Raw genomic sequence first — 22,543 nt, 5'->3', positions numbered from 1 at the left:
CTTTTGCTAAAACAGAAGAGATTGTAACCTGGGAACTAACGTATTTGCAATAACGGTATTGCCAGGCCTGTTGTTCGAGAGCAATTTGTCCGATGTTAGTCGATTGATGTTTATTGTGTTTTACTAATGGTTGCATTCTCTCAGAGTCGTAAACGCAAAAAAATTGCGTAAACAATCTCGAGAAGTAGTGTAAGTAATTCGTCGACAAATTTCGTCAATCCTTGTTATTTTGTCGGGTACATTACTTTCAACGTTTCTCTGTTTTTCAAGTAGTAATAAGGGGCGCGTTAATGTGCGTTGCATATTACTTTGAGCATTGGCAATAGCTATTGCTAATAAAAAGAATCTTTTTGCACACTTACTATGTAAGCAAACTAATTTGTCTGAAACATATTCTAACGGGAAGCAAACTAATTTGTCTGAAACATATTCTAACGGGAAGTCTTAGAATTTTCATAAAAACTTGAGCAACTGATTTTTAGAGAAATGCATTTAGATTGGGGTCACCAGTTATCCCTATGATTATGATATACGGCCGAAGTGGACGAGAACACTGTCGGATTTAGAGCAATTAGGGTCAAAGGTAGCGCACAAGTGTTCAATGTTTAAACCTGATTGTGCATTGGAAAAAGTAAAGCAGTGAAATTCGAAGAAAACTTTACTGTTTTTTTTAAATTACAAAGCAACACGGTGAAAATATTTGAAGATGGTCGAATGGAAGGCAAAACTGTTAACAAAATTTAAACCAGGATTGCCGGTGAAGAAACTGTGTTGAACGAAATTTTTTGCTCTATGTGTACTCTATTTAAAAGGTATTCTGCAGAGTTTAGATAAAACCTTAAAAGGAGGTGTAAAATCTTGCAAGATTAACCACTAAACTCTTTGAGACCACTTACACATCTGGAAGTGAAATACATCAATTAGCTAAATTTTATTGGACAAAGAACTACCCCGAGTGTATTTCTTCCTTCCCACTGAGGGGGGGGGGGTAGATTAAAATAATTTCTAAATGTTAGTAGTTTTCAGTGGTTCAACTGAAGAATGCAGTTCATTTGAATTAACTTTTTCCGGAAAATTTTATTGGTTTTGCCAACTTGTAGAGTCGAATGCAAAAAGTGTCCACGTGGTAAAGCCAATTATATTTATTTAGTAATGCTGATTGGTGTAATGTATGGGAGGTAGCTCTGCCTGATTATTGTCAGTGCCTGATATTGCTTTACTGAATTACTTTGCAACAATTGTTTGCAAAAGAAGAAATTCAATTGCGACCCATTTTTGCCAAATGCGTTTACCTCGTTTGCATCGCTTTTTGCCTTGCATCTCATATCTTCTGCCTTGAATTTATTTACAAATTTGGTTTTAACTTTCAGGTTTGTCAATGTTGCTCATTTGAAGTTGTGTTGTGTCTGTGGTCTTATTGTTGTAGTCGTGCTGTGGAAAATATTGCGCTCAGCTTCAAAAGTTGTCGAGTTGAAGAAAAAGTTAAAGCCGAAACGATTCAGCGGCAAGTACTTATAATTAGCTAATCTTAGTACCTAGTAACCAAAGTTACTGTTCGAGAGTCGTGATTATGCCGAATGGAAGTACCGGTGCCGAGAAGTTTGGGGACAAGTTGGAGGAATTGGATCTGACCTCTGATGAGATCCGAAGACTGACAGAAGCGATGAAGAAGAAAGAGTTTAGGGATCTGCTAGCGGAGTATGCTAAGGAGATCCAGGATCCCGAGAACAAGGTACGGCGTCTTCTAAAACTGTTAATTTTCGCACTTAGCTCCTGTTGATCAATTTATTCCATCACACGATTATTGGTTTTGATCATTTTATATAACATTTGATCGAATGTTTCCGTACCCCTCAATTCCCAAAATTTGGTAAGCATATGTGAACAAAATGAATAAGCTTTGTTGTAGAAACTGTTATTAATAGCCGCAAAGCGATAGCACGGGTTTTATTGGCTTTCTTTTCTCTTGGTTTTTACAGTTCAAAGAATTTGAATTGTTTTGTTGCGCTTTTTAAAGATCTGTTCTCGTTTTTTCTCGACCTTGTCAACGAAAAGTCAATTTGGAGTACTGATTTTAATCACGCTGGAGTAGCAAGAGGAGTGAAAATTGAATAGTTTTAAGGCGTGACATTTTTGGAAACTGCTTTTAAAGTGAAGTGTGAAGAGTCTGTTCAAAAGATTTTCGGTTTTTGTGAGTGACTTCACATGCGGTAATTTGACTCTGCTTTTGCTGGTTTTTTCATTTTCTGTATAAATATTTTCAAGTGGATAAGTAAGTTTTGATGATGCATAAGTGCAGTTATTTTTAGCAAAATCCAACTGTTTTTTGAGACTTAGACGCTATTTATCTTATGAAATCAGCGATTTTTTGGGTTCTACCTGTTTTTGTAGATTATACCTGTTCTCTGTTGTTTTGTTATTTACTCCCGCTAATGATAGGTTGCAATGGCTTTCTTTTCGGGAGTTTTTCCTTTATTAATAGCCGCCTCGGCTTCTCAGTCGAGCCTAATTTTTTTTACTTTGTCGAATAAAAATTTTTCGCTTAGGGATCTGCTCGCGGAGTATGCTAAGGAGATCCAGGATCCCGAGAACAAGGTACGGCGTCACCTAAAACTATGTTAATTTTCGCACTTAGCTCCTGTTGATCAATTTATCCCATCACACGATTATTGGTTTTGATCATTTTATATAACATTTGATCGAATGTTTCCGTACCCCTCAATTCCCAAAATTTGGTTTTAAGAATATGTGAACAAAATGAATAAGCTTTGTTCTAGAAACTTATTAATAGCCGCAAAGCGATAGCACGAGTATTATTGGCTTTCTCTTGGTTTTTACAGTTCAAAGAATTTGAATTGTATTGGTGCGCTTTTTAAAGATCTGTTCTCGTTTTTTCTCGACCTTGTCAACGAAAAGTCAATTTGGAGTACTGATTTTAATCACGCTGGAGTAGCAAGAGGAGTGAAAATTGAATAGTTTTAAGGCGTGACATTTTTGGAAACTGCTTTTAAAGTGAAGTGTGAAGAGTCTGTTCAAAAGATTTTCGGTTTTTGTGAGTGACTTCACATGCGGTAATTTGACTCTGCTTTTGCTGGTTTTTTCATTTTCTGAATAAATATTTTCAAGTTGATAAGTAAGTTTTGATGATGCATAAGTGCTGTTATTTTTAGCAAAATCCAACTGTTTTTTGAGACTTAGACGCTATTTGTCTTATGAAATCAGCGATGTTTTGGACTCTACCTGTTTTTGTAGATTATACCTGTTCTCTGTTGTTTTGTTATTTACTCCCACTAATGATAGGTTGCAATGGCTTTCATTTCGGGAGTATTTCTTTTATTAATAGCCACCTCGGCTTCTCAACCGAGCCTAATTTTTTTTCGTCGAATAAAAATTTTTCGTTTAGGGATCTGCTCGCGGAGTATGCTAAGGAGATCCAGGATCCCGAGAACAAGGTACGGCGTCACCTAAAACTATGTTAATTTTCGCACTTAGCTCCTGTTGATCAATTTATTCCATCACACGATTATTGGTTTTGATCATGTTATATAACGTTTGATCGAATCTTTCCGTACCCCTCAATTCCCAAAATTTGGTTTTAAGCATATGTGAACAAAATGAATAAGCTTTGTTGTAGAAACTGTTATTAATAGCCGCAAAGCGATAGCACGGGTTTTATTGGCTTTCTCTTGGTTTTTACAGTTCAAAGAATTTGAATTGTTTTGTTGCGCTTTTTAAAGATCTGTTCTCGTTTTTTCTCGACCTTGTCAACGAAAAGTCAATTTGGAGTACTGATTTTAATCACGCTGGAGTAGCAAGAGGAGTGAAAATTGAATAGTTTTAAGGCGTGACATTTTTGGAAACTGCTTTTAAAGTGAAGTGTGAAGAGTGTGTTCAAAAGATTTTCGGTTTTTGTGAGTGACTTCACATGCGGTAATTTGACTCTGCTTTTGCTGGTTTTTTCATTTTCTGTATAAATATTTTCAAGTTGATAAGTAAGTTTTGATGATGCATAAGTGCTGTTATTTTTAGCAAAATCCAACTGTTTTTTGAGACTTAGACGCTATTTGTCTTATGAAATCAGCGATTTTTTGGGTTCTACCTGTTTTTGTAGATTATACCTGTTCTCTGTTGTTTTGTTATTTACTCCCGCTAATGATGGGTTGCAATGGCTTTCTTTTCGGGAGTATTTCTTTTATTAATAGCCGCCTCGGCTTCTCAGCCGAGCCTAATTTTTGTTACTTTGTCGAATAAAAATTTTTCGCTTAGGGATCTGCTCGCGGAGTATGCTAAGGAGATCCAGGATCCCGAGAACAAGGTACGGCGTCACCTAAAACTATGTTAATTTTCGCACTTAGCTCCTGTTGATCAATTTATCCCATCACACGATTATTGGTTTTGATCATTTTATATAACATTTGATCGAATGTTTCCGTACCCCTCAATTCCCAAAATTTGGTTTTAAGAATATGTGAACAAAATGAATAAGCTTTGTTCTAGAAACTTATTAATAGCCGCAAAGCGATAGCACGAGTATTATTGGCTTTCTCTTGGTTTTTACAGTTCAAAGAATTTGAATTGTATTGGTGCGCTTTTTAAAGATCTGTTCTCGTTTTTTCTCGACCTTGTCAACGAAAAGTCAATTTGCAGTACTGATTTTAATCACGCTGGAGTAGCAAGAGGAGTGAAAATTGAATAGTTTTAAGGCGTGACATTTTTGGAAACTGCTTTTAAAGTGAAGTGTGAAGAGTCTGTTCAAAAGATTTTCGGTTTTTGTGAGTGACTTCACATGCGGTAATTTGACTCTGCTTTTGCTGGTTTTTTCATTTTCTGTATAAATATTTTCAAGTTGATAAGTAAGTTTTGATGATGCATAAGTGCTGTTATTTTTAGCAAAATCCAACTGTTTTTTGAGACTTAGACGCTATTTGTCTTATGAAATCAGCGATTTTTTGGGTTCTACCTGTTTTTGTAGATTATACCTGTTCTCTGTTGTTTTGTTATTTACTCCCGCTAATGATAGGTTGCAATGGCTTTCTTTTCGGGAGTATTTCTTTTATTAATAGCCGCCTCGGCTTCTCAGCCGAGCCTAATTTTTTTTACTTTGTCGAATAAAAATTTTTCGCTTAGGGATCTGCTCGCGGAGTATGCTAAGGAGATCCAGGATCCCGAGAACAAGGTACGGCGTCACCTAAAACTATGTTAATTTTCGCACTTAGCTCCTGTTGATCAATTTATTCCATCACACGATTATTGGTTTTGATCATTTTATATAACATTTGATCGAATGTTTCCGTACCCCTCAATTCCCAAAATTTGGTTTTAAGAATATGTGAACAAAATGAATAAGCTTTGTTCTAGAAACTTATTAATAGCCGCAAAGCGATAGCACGAGTATTATTGGCTTTCTCTTGGTTTTTACAGTTCAAAGAATTTGAATTGTATTGGTGCGCTTTTTAAAGATCTGTTCTCGTTTTTTCTCGACCTTGTCAACGAAAAGTCAATTTGGAGTACTGATTTTAATCACGCTGGAGTAGCAAGAGGACTGAAAATTGAATAGTTTTAAGGCGTGACATTTTTGGAAACTGCTTTTAAAGTGAAGTGTGAAGAGTCTGTTCAAAAGATTTTCGGTTTTTGTGAGTGACTTCACATGCGGTAATTTGACTCTGTTTTTGCTGGTTTTTTCTTTTTCTGTATTAACATTTTTAAGTTGATAAGTGTGTTTTGATGATGCATAAGTGCAGTTATTTTTATCAAAACCCAACTGTTTTTTGAGACTTAGACGCTATTTGTCTTATGAGATCAGCGATGTTTTGGACTCTACCTGTTTTTGTAGATTATACCTGTTCTCTGTTGTTTTGTTATTTACTCCCACTAATGATAGGTTGCAATGGCTTTCATTTCGGGAGTATTTCTTTTATTAATAGCCACCTCGGCTTCTCAACCGAGCCTAATTTTTTTTACTTCGTCGAATAAAAATTTTTCGCTTAGGGATCTGCTCGCGGAGTATGCTAAGGAGATCCAGGATCCCGAGCACAAGGTACGTCGTCTTCTAAAACTATGTTAATTTTCGCACTTAGCTCCTGTTGATCAATTTATTCCATCACACGATTATTGGTTTTGATCATGTTATATAACGTTTGATCGAATGTTTCCGTACCCCTCAATTCCCAAATTTTGATTTTAAGCATATGTGAACAAAATGAATAAGCTTTGTTCTAGAAACTGTTATTAATAGCCGCAATGCGATAGCACGGGTATTATTGGCTTTCTCTTGGTTTTAACAGTTCAAAGAATTTGAATTAGCTCCTGTTGATCAATTTATTCCATCACACGATTATTGGTTTTGATCATGTTATATAACGTTTGATCGAATGTTTCCGTACCCCTCAATTCCCAAATTTTGATTTTAAGCATATGTGAACAAAATGAATAAGCTTTGTTCTAGAAACTGTTATTAATAGCCGCAATGCGATTGCACGGGTATTATTGGCTTTCTCTTGGTTTTAACAGTTCAAAGAATTTGAATTGTATTGGTGCGCTTTTTAAAGATCTGTTCTCGTTTTTTCTCGACCTTGTCAACGAAAAGTCAATTTGGAGTACTGATTTTAATCACGCTGGAGTAATAAGAGGAGTGAAAATTGAATAGTTCTAAGGCGTGACATTTTTGGAAACTGCTTTTAGAGTGAAGTGTGAAGAGTCTGTTCAAAAGATTTCCGGTTTTTGTGAGTGACTTCACATGCGGTAATTTGACTCTGTTTTTGCTGGTTTTTCATTTTCTGGATAAATATTTTCAAGTTGATAAGTGTGTTTTGATGATGCATAAGTGCAGTTATTTCTTAAGCAAAATCCAAGAGTTTTTTGAGACTTAAACGCTATTTGTCTTATGAAATCAGCGATTTTTTGGATTCTACCTGTTTTTGTAGATTATACCTGTTCTCTGTTGTTTTGTTATTTACTCCCTCTAATGATAGGTCGCAATTGCTTTCATTTCAGGAATATTTTACCTTTTAATAGTCGCCTCGGCTTAGCTTCTCTAGGCTAGTTTCGCTCTCCTCTCATTCTGCTCGAGGTGCTTTTAGACTGCAGTTGCTCAGCAAAGCAATTCAAAATGAACAGAGTCAGTATTAAAAATTGAAATCAGAAATAGAAACGGCATAAACCCATAAAGCCCAATTTTAGATGCCCGCTATTTGAACGTCGTTCCTATAAGTCTTAGTTACCATCTCTAATGCTTATTGGTATTGATAGTAACCCTGTAGCCTCTCTCTAAGAAATAGAAGTATGCTCAAATACGAATACCGATTTTAGATGCCCGTTACTCGAACTTTGTTCTTAGTTACCATCTCTAGTGCTTATTGCTATTGATAATAGCCGCTGTGTTGGCTCGAAAGAGGAATTGGAGTATGTTCAGCTCCAAAATAACATCAAAATAGTTCGCACTTTATCATTTTTTGTACGAAAATCATTTATTTCTCTAGGTTTTTCTCTTCTTTCAATCTCAATAGTGGTTATGGGAAACAACGGTGGCTTTTTTCCGGCAATCGGCCGGGTATTTTTGGAAATCGAATGGCTTTCACGAATTTGATACTACTTGTTTCCAAAAATTTATTAACGATTTTCTCATCTTTTGTCATTCAGTTTATTGTTCTGTCACTTAGTCTCTTTATGGACAACTCTAAGTGTCACTCTTATGATACCAATTTTGATAAATTTAACATTTATCGAACCTTTTGCACTTTGACACAAATTGCTTTAAAAATATATTTTGTCGTCCTATTTGTTCGGTCACTTAGTCTGATCAGTCTCGTTGGCTCTTTTTTTAGTCATTTTTGTGCTAATAACTTTTTAAATCAAACCCAATTGTTTCAATGACTTTGATATGACTTTTTTTCAAAAATTATTAGTTTTTAATATCGCTAGTTATTTTTGTTATTAGTCTTTTTTTGAAATTTTCTCGTTTTTTGTTTCTGTTGTTCTGTTGGTTACTCATTAATGACAAGTCACCTTTGCTCTCTGGTTAAGCATAATTGAATCCTCTTAAAAGTTTGAGTTAATAGCTGACAATTTCGTTGACTTTGACACCGTTTAGTTCATATTTTACTTGCGTGTTTCAATGACTTTGGTGCCACTTATTGTCACCTCGTAAATTCAGTTCTTTTTCAAATGGTTTTTGGTTTCCTTATACTTTGCCTCTCAGTGGTTTTCTAAAAAGGTTGCGTTTGCTGTCTTAACTCTCAGTATGTGAGGATCTTTCGAATTTGAAGAAAGTCCTTCACTTCCTTTTTCTGTGAAAGGGATATAAAAAAATGGTTCTTATTCTCAATAGTGTTCTCTTTCCTGAGGTGGACGTCTTGGTATATGACGTGCTTCTCTTGGTATATATCGAGCTGTTCTTTTAAGGAGTCTGATAGTGTTGTCTTCAGTTAATCAATTCTTTGGATAATAATTCAGGAATGGTTCTGCTGTTTTTTTTTAGTTTTCAAGATTTTTGTTCTGACCATATGACGTCTCAATCACTTCAAATCTGCCTTTTGTTTGTTGGTTCATCAATTTTGACTAAATTGCGTTTGTGTTGTCATTTTTCACTCTTATCGGAGTTTTTCGTGCATTCGCGTGATTAAGTTTTTGGTCGCGCTTGACTTACCTCACTCTCAAAAATGACTTCTTCACTCTCAAATCCACTTTTCTTTGCTTTAATTCCAGGAGATAAAGTCAAGTGAATGTGTGTCACTCTACTTGAAGATTTCGCATGACCAGCTAATAGAAGCAGCAATAAGTTATGCTTACTTTTAATCAAAATAAAACATATCAGCATTTAATGAAAAGAAGAAATTTCGTTGTACTGATTTTTTGTATTACGTCTTTTTTTTATGACTGTAGGTCTGCAAAGCTCTCGCGGCTACTTTCTGGCAGTCATCCAGCTATGTTAGAGGCATTTTGAAGTATAATGATATAACCGCCTTAAAGACACTGAGATCAGTTTGTCATCATAACAGTCAACTCCTTAGTTGATTTGTTGTTAAAATGCCATTCAAGAACAAGAATGTTTGGTGGCTCTTAAATAAAGCAACAAATCCTACCAAAGATTGCAAAGCCATATTAACTTGATGATTTCAACGGCTACTGCAAATTAAATTAAATGATGCTTATAAAAACAGTGAAAAGGTTTTTTTTGTGATTGTACATTTATTTAACCAGTTGCAACTGTTTATACTTTCGTCGAGTTTTGATTAAAAATTTGAATTCGCATTTTCAATAAAAAAATTGAATTTTTGTTGAATTATGTTTTATTTAGAAGCGATATGAAGAAGAGATCCGGATGATGGAGTCAGAGAGAGGTGTGGACGTCAAGTTCATCACACCCACTCCTGGCTACGTCATCAAGACAGTCCAGAACGGGGACATCAAATGCTTCGTCAACATCTGCCACTCTAACACCATCGACAAAGCTACATGTACCAAATCACCTCAGAACAAAGGTTGAAAATTCTTTTGGTGTCTTCCGTTAGACCTATTTCCATTTTCCATCAAATTTTCTTTCTATGCTATTTAAATGACTAACTATTTAATGAATTTTGTGACACGGTTGTATCTAAATTTATCCTTTAGTTGATTTTCACACCAATAAATGAGCATAAATTTGAGTTATCTGAAAACAAGGTATGATAAGAGAATAATTCTTTTTCAATTATACTTCCATTGTTTCAAGACTTGTCGTGGTATGTTTTTACAATTCATTTGTATTGGTGGGATGTCTCTTTTTTAAGATCTATTCACACTTTTTTGACCTTTTCTAGTCAACGAGAAGTCAAATTTGATTATTGATTTTAATCACACTGGAGTAGTAAGAGTATTGAAAAACGACTAGTTATAAGGTGTGACATTGTTTCAAACTGCTTGAAAGTCAATTGATAAAATGGTGTTCAAATGGATTTTTGATTTTTGAGAGCAAATTGTTTAATAGCCACCGTCAATCTCTTATTTAGTCGCTCTCCTTTTTTTTAATAGCCGCACAGCGATAGCTGGGGCTATTATTGGCCTTCTCTTGGTTTTTTACAATTCAAAGAATTTGAATTGTATTGGGGCGCTGTCTTTTTTTTAAAGATCTGTTCACACATTTTCATGATTTTTGAAGTCAAATTGGAGTAGTGATTTTGGTCACGCCGAAACAGGAAATGGAGCGAAAAAGCGAGTGGTTTTGGGGCGTGATTTTTTTTCGCTCTATTTTTAAAGTAGAGTGCGAAAATGGTGTTTGAACAAAAATTCGGTTTCTCGGTAGTGGTTTTTTGTTCACATGCGGCAATTTCACTCCGATTATTACTGTTTTTTCGATTTTTTGGAGCGGATTTTTTTCTAAATGGTTTTCCCATTCCATTCACAGCTCATTCTAGGCCTAGTTTTTTGTTTTAATTAAATTTTCATTTCTCGCTAGTGGATTTTGTGTTCACATGCGGCATTTTGACATTGATTTTTTTGTTTTTTTTTCTTATTTTTTGATCTGATTTTTTTAAAAATGGTTTTCTCAATTCACTCATGGTCCATTCTAGGTCCAGTTTTTCTGTTTAGTCAATGAAAATTTTTTGAATTGTACGTCAGGACTTGTCCTGCTATGTTTTTTATTTCGTTGTCATGATTTTTCTTACGACCATATGACGTCACAGCCACTTTTTGTTCATTCGCTCATGCAATTTCAACTGAATTGCACGTGTGACGTCATTTTTCGCTCTTAGTGGAGCGAGTTTTTGTTCATGCGCGTGATTAAATTTTCGGTCACACCTGACTTACCTCACTCTCAAAAATGACTTCCTCACTTTGAAATTGACTTTTATTTTAATTCAAAGAGATAAGGTCAAATGGGTGTTAGTCACTCTAAATGAAGGTTATTTGAGATCAGCTAATAGAGGCAGCAATAACTTATACAGATTTTTAATCAAAATATAACAGATCAGCCTCCAATGAAAAGACGAATTTTTTTGGTCTGTCTTATTGTTTTTTTAGACGGCCGATCTACGAATCTATTGCGGCTGTTTTCTGGCAATCTGCCAGCTATGTTTAATTTGCTTCACCTTTTGATCTTTTTTTCGTTTAACTTAAGTCACGATTTTCACGCTTGACTTCTGACTTACTTCACACTGTTTCAACTGAATGGATTTTAAATCATTTTAAGCATTCAATTACGCAATATGGTGAATACTTTCAATGTCAAGAGTTCAAAACTTAAAGGGACGTGGTAAACCGATAAAGCCCGGTCATTAAGTCATTGAGAATTATGTTATCACAGTTTTTTAGTGTTTGATAGCTGACATTGGTACTAAGCTCATTAGCTTTCAGTTTAGAAGCTGAATTAAGTATAGTTTTAGAATGCAGCAGAATTTGCACGACAATTTAGAACACTTTTTGACACAAAAGTAAACGAAAAAAAAAATCGGTCAATTTATCTTTTTCTGTTTCAAGCCCGATGTGCATCAAGCGCATCAACGGTGTTTTCTATAAAGTTAGCGTTTGCTGTCTTTGGTACCATTGTGTAAAGGATCATCCGAAATTGCCGTTTTTTGACATACTAAGTTCGATAACCCTAAAAGTGAAAGGAAATAAATTTCTTTTTGTATTCTGTTTTACTTTCGGGGACGTTTTGGTTTAAGACTTATTCATTATCTGAGGTTGCTCTTTTAAGGAGGCGGATGTTGTCTTTAATTTGTTCAATTCTTTGAATTGTAATTCAGGATTTGTTCTGCTATGCTTCTTCGTCAATTGTTGTCGGTAATATGACGTCACAATCACTTCAACTCTGCTTTTTGATAGCTCATTCATGCAATTGCAAGTGAAATGCGCGTGTGACGTCATTTTTCAATCTTAGTGAAGAGAGTTTTTAGTTCATTCGCGTGGGTAATTTGTTGGTCACATGTGACTTACCTCACTCCAAAAATAACTTCCTTACCCTGAAATTGACTTTTCCTTACTTTAATTCAACGAGATAAGGTCAAAATAGTATGTGCCACTCTAATTGAATGTTATTTAAGAGCGGCTTATGGAAGCATAATTAAGTTAAACAGATTCTTAATCCAAATATAACATCTCAGCATTTATTTAAAGATTTTGCTGGTCTGCTTATTTTACTAGCTTTTTGAGACTGCGGTTCTACGAAGCTATTTTATGGCAATCTGCCGGTTATATTCTTGAATTTTTTTTTCGTATAAAAGAAAATGGGAACTTGTAATTGTTTTGATTCTTTGAAAAAAAATTTATATTTCGTCGACAACTTGATGAGCTCTGTTGCACCAATATCTGTTGCTCTTTGTATTCTACGGCACGCGAGTCTGTTTCGCAGCTTTTCCGGTAATTTGTTGAATTGTTTTATTTTTTCATGTGTTCAATTGATGGTTGCAGATCCGCATTCTTAGCTCAAGTGAAACTGATGTCTATGATTATCGTGTCTGCGTTATTATTGTTACTCGGTGTTTTTTTCGATAAGTTTATAATCCTTATTCAAGTAAAACGTATTTTTTAGGAAAAGAATGAAATCTGTTGGCTTCTTTTAAAAATCTTATGCATGTTTCTAGTGAAATTTCTAAAGTAAACTCTTATGATGGTTTTCAACAACCCTTCTTGGAGCTCGCGCGAGATCTTGAATTAGTGTCCGCTTAAGTTTAAGGCTATAAATAGGCAGTGTAAGTTTAAAGTGCTATTTATTTGTGATTAGGTGAGCACTGGTCTATTCCATACAGCACTGCGGCCGGGAGAGAGGACACGGACAAGGCAGGAGGCAAGTGTTTTGTGTATGACTGTGTGTTCCACGAAGAGACATACAACAGGGGACTCAAAGATGCCAGGTTCAGGAAGCTAATACACGACACGGCACTGCAAGGCATCGAAGGACAGCTGGGAGTGAAGTTGGACAAAGTGAACCTCAAGTTCCCGAAGCTCAAGTTTAAAGGTCATCCATTGGTTGAATAAAACTTCGAATCATTGTTGATACTCAGTACAACTATTCACACTGTTTTCGCAAATTTTTTGTTCGTTTCACGGCAATTAAACTGTATTTAACCAAGATTAAATAGTAAACGTTTTTTTTTCAGCTTACATAGTTTCTGCCATTTTTTGCAGCGGAATTAAATAAAAAAATTCGACGAGTAAATTTACGTAGTAAATAGTGCCAAAATGAACAGCTGTTTGAATCGAAAAGGATTAAGATTTGTTTGCTTGGTTCTGCTGAGTAAAATTGAAGTTTTTTACTAGGTGTGGTACAACCCACAATGATACGAAGAAAACGAGATGAAGAAACATCTCCTGCAAGTGTTGATAAAGGTTCAGGTGATCAGAAGTTAAAACAATCCTTGTCTACTTCGACTTCAACAACAACAGCAACAATCGCCACCAAATCAGCAAACAACCAATCTCAGGAGGTGAAAGAGAATCAGGACCCCAATTTGACGGAAGAACAAAAGGAAATTCAGGACAAACTTAACTTTCCATATCCTTATCCAGTGCCTGGTGATGAACCAGAACAAACCTCCAAAACTGAAAAAAATACCGCAGGCCAAGGTCAGCAGGAAAAACATCAGTCGACTTCTGAAAAAAGCAAAACGAAAATCTCGGGGGTCAAGGTGCAAGTTGAAGATTGCGTGGAAGTTGACGGGAAAATGTTTACAGTTCCGCAGTACTCCCTAGTGCATAGAGGATACAGTGACATGCAATCGTGTGTCGATATGTCAGATTCCAAATTAAACTTAACTCGACCAAAAGAATTAGTTGTTCAAATTACTCTACCGTTGCTGAGCAGCGCAAAAACTGTGTCTTTAGACGTCTTAAAAAAGCAGCTTCTCTTGCATAGTGAAACTCCAGCTGCGTATCATTTAGACATTGCTTTGCCTTATCCTGTTGAAGAGGAAAAGGGGTCTGCTAGGTTCGATAAAACCAAGAAAAAACTTATAGTGACTTTACCAGTGCTGCCTCCTGAAAACAACTCAGCGGTTTCTATTCCTATCGAGGATCAAACATCTGTTTCCAGCAACGTCGATCAGTCACCACAAAAGACTGCATCTTTAGTTGAAGAAATAATAGATTCCGACACAAACATAAAAGATCAAAAAACCGATGGAAGTTCAAACGATGGTCAATTGGCCGAAAATGACACTGCCGAAAAGTCGCCGACGGAATCGGTGGACGAATCATCGCCTCATGAAGGGATTTCGCTGGACGAGTTGCCCGAAGCTGACCAAGCTGTGAGGAACTCAGCGAAAAAAGACTCCAAACAAAGTAAATCTGAAGCAAAACCCAAATCAAAACAGGGTAAAAAGTATGACTACAGTAAAGATTGTGACAAGTATTTTGAAGATTGGCCCAGTACGGAGTTAAAGATTCCTCCGGATCTGGAACGCCAATTGGAAGCATTGCCAGACAGCTGGTTCAAAAGTCCAAAATCGACCAAAAGTGCTAAAAATGTTAAAACGTTCCCAATTGATCCGTTTTTGTATGAAGTCGATATTCCGAAGTGCAAGTTTACTCAAAGACTTGATTCCTTAACAATGATAATTCAAGAAAAGCGAATTAGAAACAACTTAATGGAGGTAAAGCCATTTAAAAACGACGATGGTCTGCATATACGATTGTGCTCAGTGGCAGAAAATGAATGCAATAAATGGTTCTACATTTACGTCGAGTTTGATTCCGCGGCTAAATGCTCCATCGAAAGATCGTCGATCAGAACGGACATCAACGAACTGAATTGCGTAATTTTGATGAAGAAAGCGGGAAGTTCTAAACGACTGTGGCCTCTAATACGGTTAGGACCTTGTAAGGACACGTTAAGTGTGGTGTACTTGGACAAAGAAGCCGAAGTTAGAAAAATGAACCAAGATCTCTTTGCCAATTATCATTCGCCACACCTTCCCATGCACGTTGTTGATCCGATTTGCACACCTGAGAAAATGACCTTGACCTTGAAACCCGGACGGGATCCGAAAGACAATGACGATGATGATGACGAGGATGATCTCGGACATCCCCCTAGTAAAAATCACCCAAACGATAAGGAAAAGGGAAAATCTCAGAAGTACTCCAAAACTGCGGAGGAAATATCAGCTTTAATCCAGTCGGGTAAAATTGATGAAGCAATTGCGAAAGAGATTGAACTGGAACAAGAGAAAGAATTGGACGAATTGATGTTGTCTAAAGACGAGGTGGCGACTAGTAGTGAAAAATTTGACCAAGATTTCGAAAATAACTTGGACCAAGAAGAAGCAGATTCTGTGTACCAATTGAGCGAAACGATAAGCAAATGCAGAAAACTTGTTTCTGAGAAGTACTTCCCAAAGCGAGAGTTGAACTTATTCGCGCCTGAAGAGGGCTACATGCTACAAACCCTGACTGATCAAATTGATGACGATGATTTGCAATTGGACGATAAAGTCGCGGAACACGAAAATCCCATTCGCGAAGATTCTGAACCGCGTAATGTCGAAACTGACCAAAAATCAAAATCGTTGGAATTGTCAAAAGAAGACCTGTCGCTAGAACTGAATCCTGACTTCGACGCAGATTCGGAGAAGAAAGCGGACGATGATAGTTCACCTCGCGATTCGAATCCGCCAGCTCAACAGTCGAAAGGTGGCAAACAGAAACAGAATGAGTCTAAATCGGCCAAGAAGAAGAAAAAGCAGCAGAAAAATCAGCAGAGAGCGAGGCTAATGAGTCACTCGAGTGATGATGAACAGACAAGAGTGAACACGTACAAGAATATTGAGAACTGCAAACCTGTTCCTGTCGGTGGGAAAGCAAAGAAAAATGTCCGAAATGGGTAAGATTTCTTTCACTGTATCCGACCGCACCGTTAGAGAACTCTACCTCAGTGTTTTTTGGGGATTATCGAGCCGGCTGATGATCGGTACAAAAACATTCGAAGTTTTTAATAACTAAGGCAGAGTGAGGAAAGAGTTCGTTTTTCTGGATTTCGAATACTATTTTAGCAGATGTCAGTAGTATAAAAAACTGACCAGGACCTCACAAGGGACAGTTTTTTTGCATCTGACCTAAGTTTCGTGGTGTAGATCTACCGAAAAATTGCGTTGTAAAACTCCCATGTGAAGTGCTAGTGAGATTTTCATTGAGCGAATATCCACAGTTAACGAGTTAACTATCTTCTAACCATGACGAATTAACCTTGATTGATTGCCCGTAAACGAGGTTTGTATCAATTATATTAGTCCGGCTGGTCTTGTTCATGCGATTTTTCGTACCGCCAATTTTTCCTCTGATCAATTTCTTTTTGTCTGGCCATTTGAATTTTCTGAGTGACTTCTTCCTCTCACTAACGGCTTTTGCGCGCTTGACGTCATTTCTCACTCTCTATAGGTAAGGTTTTTGCATGATTAGATTTTCATCATAAGTGACTTACCGCTTTCAATAAAATGACTTTTACACTTTAAAGTTTAATTTAAATTAGTTTAAGGTCCAAAGAACTCATATGTGTAATAAAGGTTTCTAATGAAAAGGATTCTGCGCAATGAATTTTAACAAGCTTTATTAATTTATCTCTGTATTTTTTACATAGCTTTTTGAGCGGCGTCGATAACTTTTTCAACTTATATGTATCTGTTTCCATCTCTATTATATGGCACGCAAGTCTACTCTTTCGCAGCTATTCCGGCAATCTAAGGGCTATGTTTGATGTGTTTGTTTTACAGGTCCTACGATAGCTCGTCTACAGCTAGCCCAGCACAGAGTCCCCGGGTGGATGAAGAAAATGACAAACCAGCCTTCCATTTGTCATCTTCTTATCCTAGACGAATTAACAGCACTGGAAGTGCATACTCTGCAAACGAGGACGAAAACCCAACCTACAGCTCTGCCAGACCCATTATCAAGCGATCATGTAAGTTTTTACACATGCACACGATTTGTCAGATGGCTAATGTAAAACACAATTCTGTACACAATAACAATACAGGGTGACGTGATGCACTTAAAAGACGGAAACAAGTTTTTCAAATTCACAGCGATTCCGCATTTATTGTCCCGAACCCACTTTTAGTGTGCTGGACTCTATTCTCAACTGTTTTTTTTTGTTCAATCAATTTTGGCCGATCGATATTCATCGTAGCGAGTTGTTAGTGGTATCATTAGAAAGTCTGTCCACCGCAAAGTTCATAATTATAAAGATTTTTGGATAATCAGTGCAAGAATGGGTTAGTCGTTCATGTGATGTATTGAAAACAAGAAATTTTCTTTGGAGTAAGAACCGGAGGACTTTCTATGGCTGTGAAGCTATAGCTAAGCGAACTGTTGCTTCGAACTTGTTTATCTGTCATTTCACGCCAGTTCACATTCACAAGAAAGCTGAGCAGTAATTTTGTTGTTCTCTCTCTAGTTCCAATTTCGACGTTATGACTTAGGTCGCAGCTGTGCAGAACAGGATGACAGCGACGGAGAATTGGATGGATCTCTGAGGAAGAGTGTGAGCTTCTGTGAGGATGTGGATGTCGTTAACATCAGAACAACCACTACTAAATCTGCCAGGAAATCCACCAAGAAAAGTAAGCGCTGTGCTTTGAGTGAGTCCAAAAGGAAGAATTTGTCGGTAGCCAATGAATACCAAAACAAAATAATCAAAGATAGACATTAAAAGACTCGGAAAACGCAGTTAAAGGTACCATACATTACTCTCAGCTCTGCGCTGACCATTTTCTACAAATTTTTGTGAAAACTCAAAAATAGTAATTATTATTTTTGCTTACTTAATCTAACAAAAACTCGTTTGCTTCATCCAATTTTGTCGCTTTTTTGAGATTTTGCGTGAAATCTTTGATAATTCATTCTCATTGATAGTTAATTATTATTCACTCATTCTGCTCGAATTGCTTTTAAACAGCATTTGATCGCCAAAGCAATCTAAGATCTACATAGTCAATATCGAACAATGAAATCAGTAATAGAAACGGCTAATAGCTCAAGCAAGCACAATTTTGTTCGATGCCTTGTATTTGAACTTGGTTCTTATTAGACTTAGTTACGAGGTATCATTTCTGAGTGTGCCTAAATACAATATCCAATCAAAATAGCGTGCACTTCATTATAATTGTGAAGCCATCATTTTTTTAATTTTTCAATCCCATTTAGGGTCTTGGGAATCATTGGCAGCTGTTTTTCGACAATCTCCTGGGGTTTTTTTGTTTCGATGTTTTTTTTATGCAAGCTGATCATTTGAAGACAGCGTAAGCACTGTGCCTCGCTCATATGTTTTCTGTCGAAATGTAGTTTCACCCAAACATTTAAAAATTCAAAAATATGCTTTGTTACCTAAAACGTTTTGTTGAACAAGCAGACCGTGTTAAACACAACTCTACTAAATCCAAAAATTTTGTATCAATTTAAATAGTTTGAACTAAATCCAAAAATATCTAAATCCAAAAAATATCAATTTAAATAATTTGAACTAGTCAAAAACCAAAGAGTAAAAAATAGAGCGATATCTCCAAAACTAGTTGTGCAGTCAAAAGTTGAATTATGATTCAAAGCTTAACAGTTTGTAGCATTTTGCCAATGGTTGTAAAATTTATGACTTGAACAATCAGATATGTTTCACCAAGTCATGGTTTTGCAGTATGTACAAACTTCTAATTTTTGAATGCTCTCAATCACAGTTTGTAGCAATTATAATAGTCCTGTGGTCTTATTCGATTTTTCTTCTTACCAATTTGACATTTCATCCTCAAAATGGGATAAACAGGTAACACTCGGAGGGCATTAAGTTGTCTTATAGCCTTACATCTAATCAGTCTCTAAGAATGCAATTCACCAAATCCGGTGATTTGGTTTCACTGCCGGTCATTTGAGAGCAATTTGCCCGACGTTAGGAGGTTATGTTGCTAATTGCTCTCAAACAACGTTTGAAGCGTAAATGTGTGTCAGTGTTATGCAAAATTTTTGCCTGACCGTTTTAGTGCTTTTGTTCTGGACCATTGTTTCAAGTTCACTTTTCGAGTAATGCGCTTAACGTTTGACTTCTTTTGCGTGATCTAAATAGCTCCTATTCAGAAATAATGCCTGTTACTGAAACAAAAGCAATTGTAAGATAGGACATTAAAGGTTAATGCTGTAGATGTCGCGGTTTCGAACTCCTCCCTAGTTAGAACTTGTTGCAGCCGTAAAAGTTTTTATGGTTTTTGTTAAAACTTTTCAAAACTTGAGATTCTGTATATTATCAGGTAAAATTGCTTTTAACTTGAACGTGTTAAAAAAATATAACGGGAGCGAATCCAGTAACCTTCTAATTTATTGTTCTTACAAGGCTCTGCAATAAAATAACTTTCTCTCAACTTTGTCAGAAAGCTGACAAAGTTATTCAAATGTCAGTGTTTGTGATCATCTATGATTGAGCTTAGGACAAATTTGAGGAATTCATGAATGTGGAATTCGTAAACAGTTAATAATTCTTATCTCTGATATCTGAGATATCTGTTTTAATTGGGAAATGCGTAAACTTTTGACGTTAGATTATGGGTTTGAAGGGAGCTATAGCCTGTAGAACCTTAGACTAAAATACTGTACTGAATAATTGGTTGAAGACTGATGCGATAGTATTGGATCAATTGACATCGTGGAATATAATGCCTCAACTAAGCTATCGCCCTGCACTGCCTTCCAAGTCTCAATTCAACATAATTGGTGTTTGATAGGAAAGTTTATTGGATGCGTGGATAGAAAATTCATTTATCCGGAGCAAAGCTAAACATTTGGAATTTTGTTAAACGATTTTTGAGAAAGGTGCCTGGATCGGTTTTAGGCACTTTCATGTGATAATTTGCTCTGTATTGAATTATCGAAGACGATACTCAAATAAATCAGCCACTTTTAACACAAAAAGTTCGATTACCTTAATGAAAGCTTATCTTGGATCTCTGCCGTTAAAATTGGTGTGTGGTTATAGCAGAGGTCTGTGTGAACAAACTAGGGCACTTTCTGTTTGGATTATGACCCAACTACTGTGCCTGATAAGATGTGGCTCTAATGATTTTTACTAAAAAACTGTTGTAATGGTGAAAAAATGGTGGAAGTATCAATTATAGATTACTCTAAGAGTAATCTAAGAGTGCTCTAAGTAATCTAAGAGAAATCTTATAGTACTCTAAGAGAGGCAATTTTTTTGATGTGATGTCAAGCGTTTTGACGACAAGCTCCTACGCAGGTTAGCAATCCAATGTATTGTACTTTTTTTCTGCCGATTGTACAAATGTTGTTTGTGATGTGTAAGTGAAAAAGAAGGACCGAAGGAGGAATGGGTCTGGTGCAGCGGGGAGTGGTGAGCCCAATTCTGAAGATGAGGCTGGCGACGGAGAGGACACTAATCGCGGTGGACAGCAACAACAGGTTGAAGTGAGGGAACAAGCGACGTGGAATAAAATTCCGCTTTCTACTGTTCCACTCACTTTCGACCTCGACTAGCCAAGAGAAAGCAAGAAAGCTCTGAAATGTAACTGCCCTCTGTCAACGGAAAGGTGTAAATTTGTAAGAAAAAGACTTGAACTGTTTTGACTGTAACTTGGACAGCGTACAGGAAATGCACAAATTTGGAAGCTGCTAAAAATTGCGTTCGAGAATTGACGAGAGGTGAACAAACAAAACTTGAAACTCGAAACTTAAAAAACTAGCTGATGTATAAAAACTGGTAGTAGAAACTGAAATCTTATTAGTAGAGCGTTTTATCATTATATCTCTGGAAATATGTAAAAAGCATATTCCAATTTGGATCTGACTCGAGAAATTAGTTGTTCATAATGTTGTGCGGATATTGTCAACATGCTTAGTAGTACTGATTACTATCACGTTTGATCATATATTTGTCATTTATATCGTTAGATAGTCACTAGAGCAGGGATTTTTTATTAAGTCTCCTTAAACGTCAGCAAAATCAAAAGTAAATGTGTGATGATATTTGATGATTTACTTTTAGTTGTTGTTCCATCTAAACTGCATATGAAACTTCTACAAAGGTCACGCGTGTTTTAAGATTGGGCGTTCTTTTCTTCTTCAAAACACTTGGAACTTTTTTTTCAGGGACAGTGGGCTATCATTTTTCATTAGTTTGTACGCATATATTGACCTCACAAGGGTTTAAAGTCTTTTTGGCGGTTTTTTGGTCTCATAAGTTAACTTATAAATAACGGAATTAATTTGACATTCGTGTCTTAAACGTTAAACGAAAGTTGAAGGCGTGTATCACTTTTGAAGTTTCAAAGAAATGGAGTTGATGGAAAGTGTTTGCGTGACAAATGGCAATTTCACCTCCTATTCGGTAATGGAATAACATATCCTTTTCAAATGTGATGTTATTTGGCACCATGAATGACAAAAAATCAATTCATTATATACACAAAATGAAAAGGGTTTGTTTAGATGAAAAATTTGTGTTCATATCATCAACTCGTCGCTGCAGCCGATTTTAGTTATAACCACTGCTATTATTACTACTACTAGTTAGTGCTCCCTAGTACAAAGCTTTCTTTCTTTTCTCGGCCTTCACTTAAGTGAAGAAGGCTTTCCTCTCGTTCGTATATCTTAAACTGTTGTCTGCTAACTTGTGTCCATTTGTAAATAAGCCATACTGATGTTTATTGTAGTAATATTCTTTTCTTCTTTGCTGGAAATAGAAACAGTCATGCTGTTTTGTTCACACAAACCATAACCCCCGATAAAGGACATAGTGTACAATAAAGATTTGAGCCTAGTTACCCACTTTTTCAAAGGAGCGCTGGTTGCGACATTAGAAAGCGTAAAATAGCGGTTATGAATTAGCGTCTATGCAAAAGGCGTACCTTATCAGTACTTCAGTTTCATGCACTTATGTCGCGCTAATCGTACTAATTTCTGAGAATCGAGTTTTATATGAGCATATAGGTAATCTAAAAATCAGACATTGCTACGCATTCTAATACACGATGTTGACTAAAGAATTTGATTATGATGGCTGCTTAAATTACTGATTAATAGCCGCCCTCATCTTCTCAGACGGCTATTATTGCGCTCGTATTTTTATTACGACTCGAAGAGGAGTATTGGTTTTCTTAAGGTTTTTTTTTTTACCGGAAGTACTATTCGTTCAGACGATGTTTTGACCTAAAAGCGAAAGCGAGTAAAATTGCAGTGTGAACTAATTTTTTCTGAGCGAGAGAAGTTTTTTGATCATGCGCTGCGTTTAGTGAATGACTTTTTGACATTGAAAAGTAGTTTTTGACTGAATGGCACATATAGATAACCGTTTTTAGCCGTTTTTTCGTCTAAGTGGCCTAGTTTTTTTCCTTGTAATTTGGTTTTTTGTAGAAATAATTTTTAATCGATGCTATGTTGAAATGTAAACCCTGGAAATTGTTAGCACAGTATTTTGCATAGCCTGAAATTGCGTTTCAAATGCGAAATTGGCACATATTTCTTGATTTTTTAGTTAATTTTTGGTTTTTTTTCTATTAATTTCTTCATTTTTGGATCTTTTAGCTGTTTTTTGTCAAAAATCAGTTAATATGGCAACTTCCCTTTGATATATACTCAATGC

The 22,543-nt window shown here is 36.2% G+C and overlaps 1 protein-coding gene across 1 annotated transcript; it reads left to right on the top strand.

Moving 5' to 3' along the window:
- Positions 1-1,351: 1,351 nt before the first annotated feature.
- Positions 1,352-21,033, top strand: LOC142342614 (uncharacterized). The gene is made up of 7 exons (XM_075394027.1): positions 1,352-1,732; positions 9,296-9,479; positions 12,701-12,934; positions 13,237-15,796; positions 16,683-16,870; positions 17,391-17,531; positions 20,249-21,033. Exons 1-7 carry the CDS (start codon positions 1,571-1,573, stop codon positions 20,437-20,439), a joined length of 3,660 nt encoding a protein of 1,219 aa, XP_075250142.1. The 5' UTR covers positions 1,352-1,570; the 3' UTR covers positions 20,440-21,033.
- The last annotated feature ends 1,510 nt before the right edge of the window (positions 21,034-22,543 follow it).

Source organism: Convolutriloba macropyga, chromosome 7, assembly GCF_964194025.1.
Source record: "Convolutriloba macropyga chromosome 7, txConMacr16.3, whole genome shotgun sequence".
NCBI lineage: Eukaryota > Metazoa > Xenacoelomorpha > Acoela > Convolutidae > Convolutriloba > Convolutriloba macropyga.
Note: the sequence above shows the minus strand (reverse complement) of the source record. Positions and strands in the feature narration are given on the sequence as shown.

Coding starts and splice junctions, on each gene's coding strand:
- LOC142342614 (XM_075394027.1), top strand. CDS start 1,571: ATGCCGAATGGAAGTACCGGTGCCGAGAAGTTTGGGGACAAGTTGGAG. Junction 1,733..9,295: donor TCCAGGATCCCGAGAACAAG/GTACGGCGTCTT, acceptor TGTTTTATTTAG/AAGCGATATGAAGAAGAGAT. Junction 17,532..20,248: donor CAGGAAATCCACCAAGAAAA/GTAAGCGCTGTG, acceptor GTGATGTGTAAG/TGAAAAAGAAGGACCGAAGG.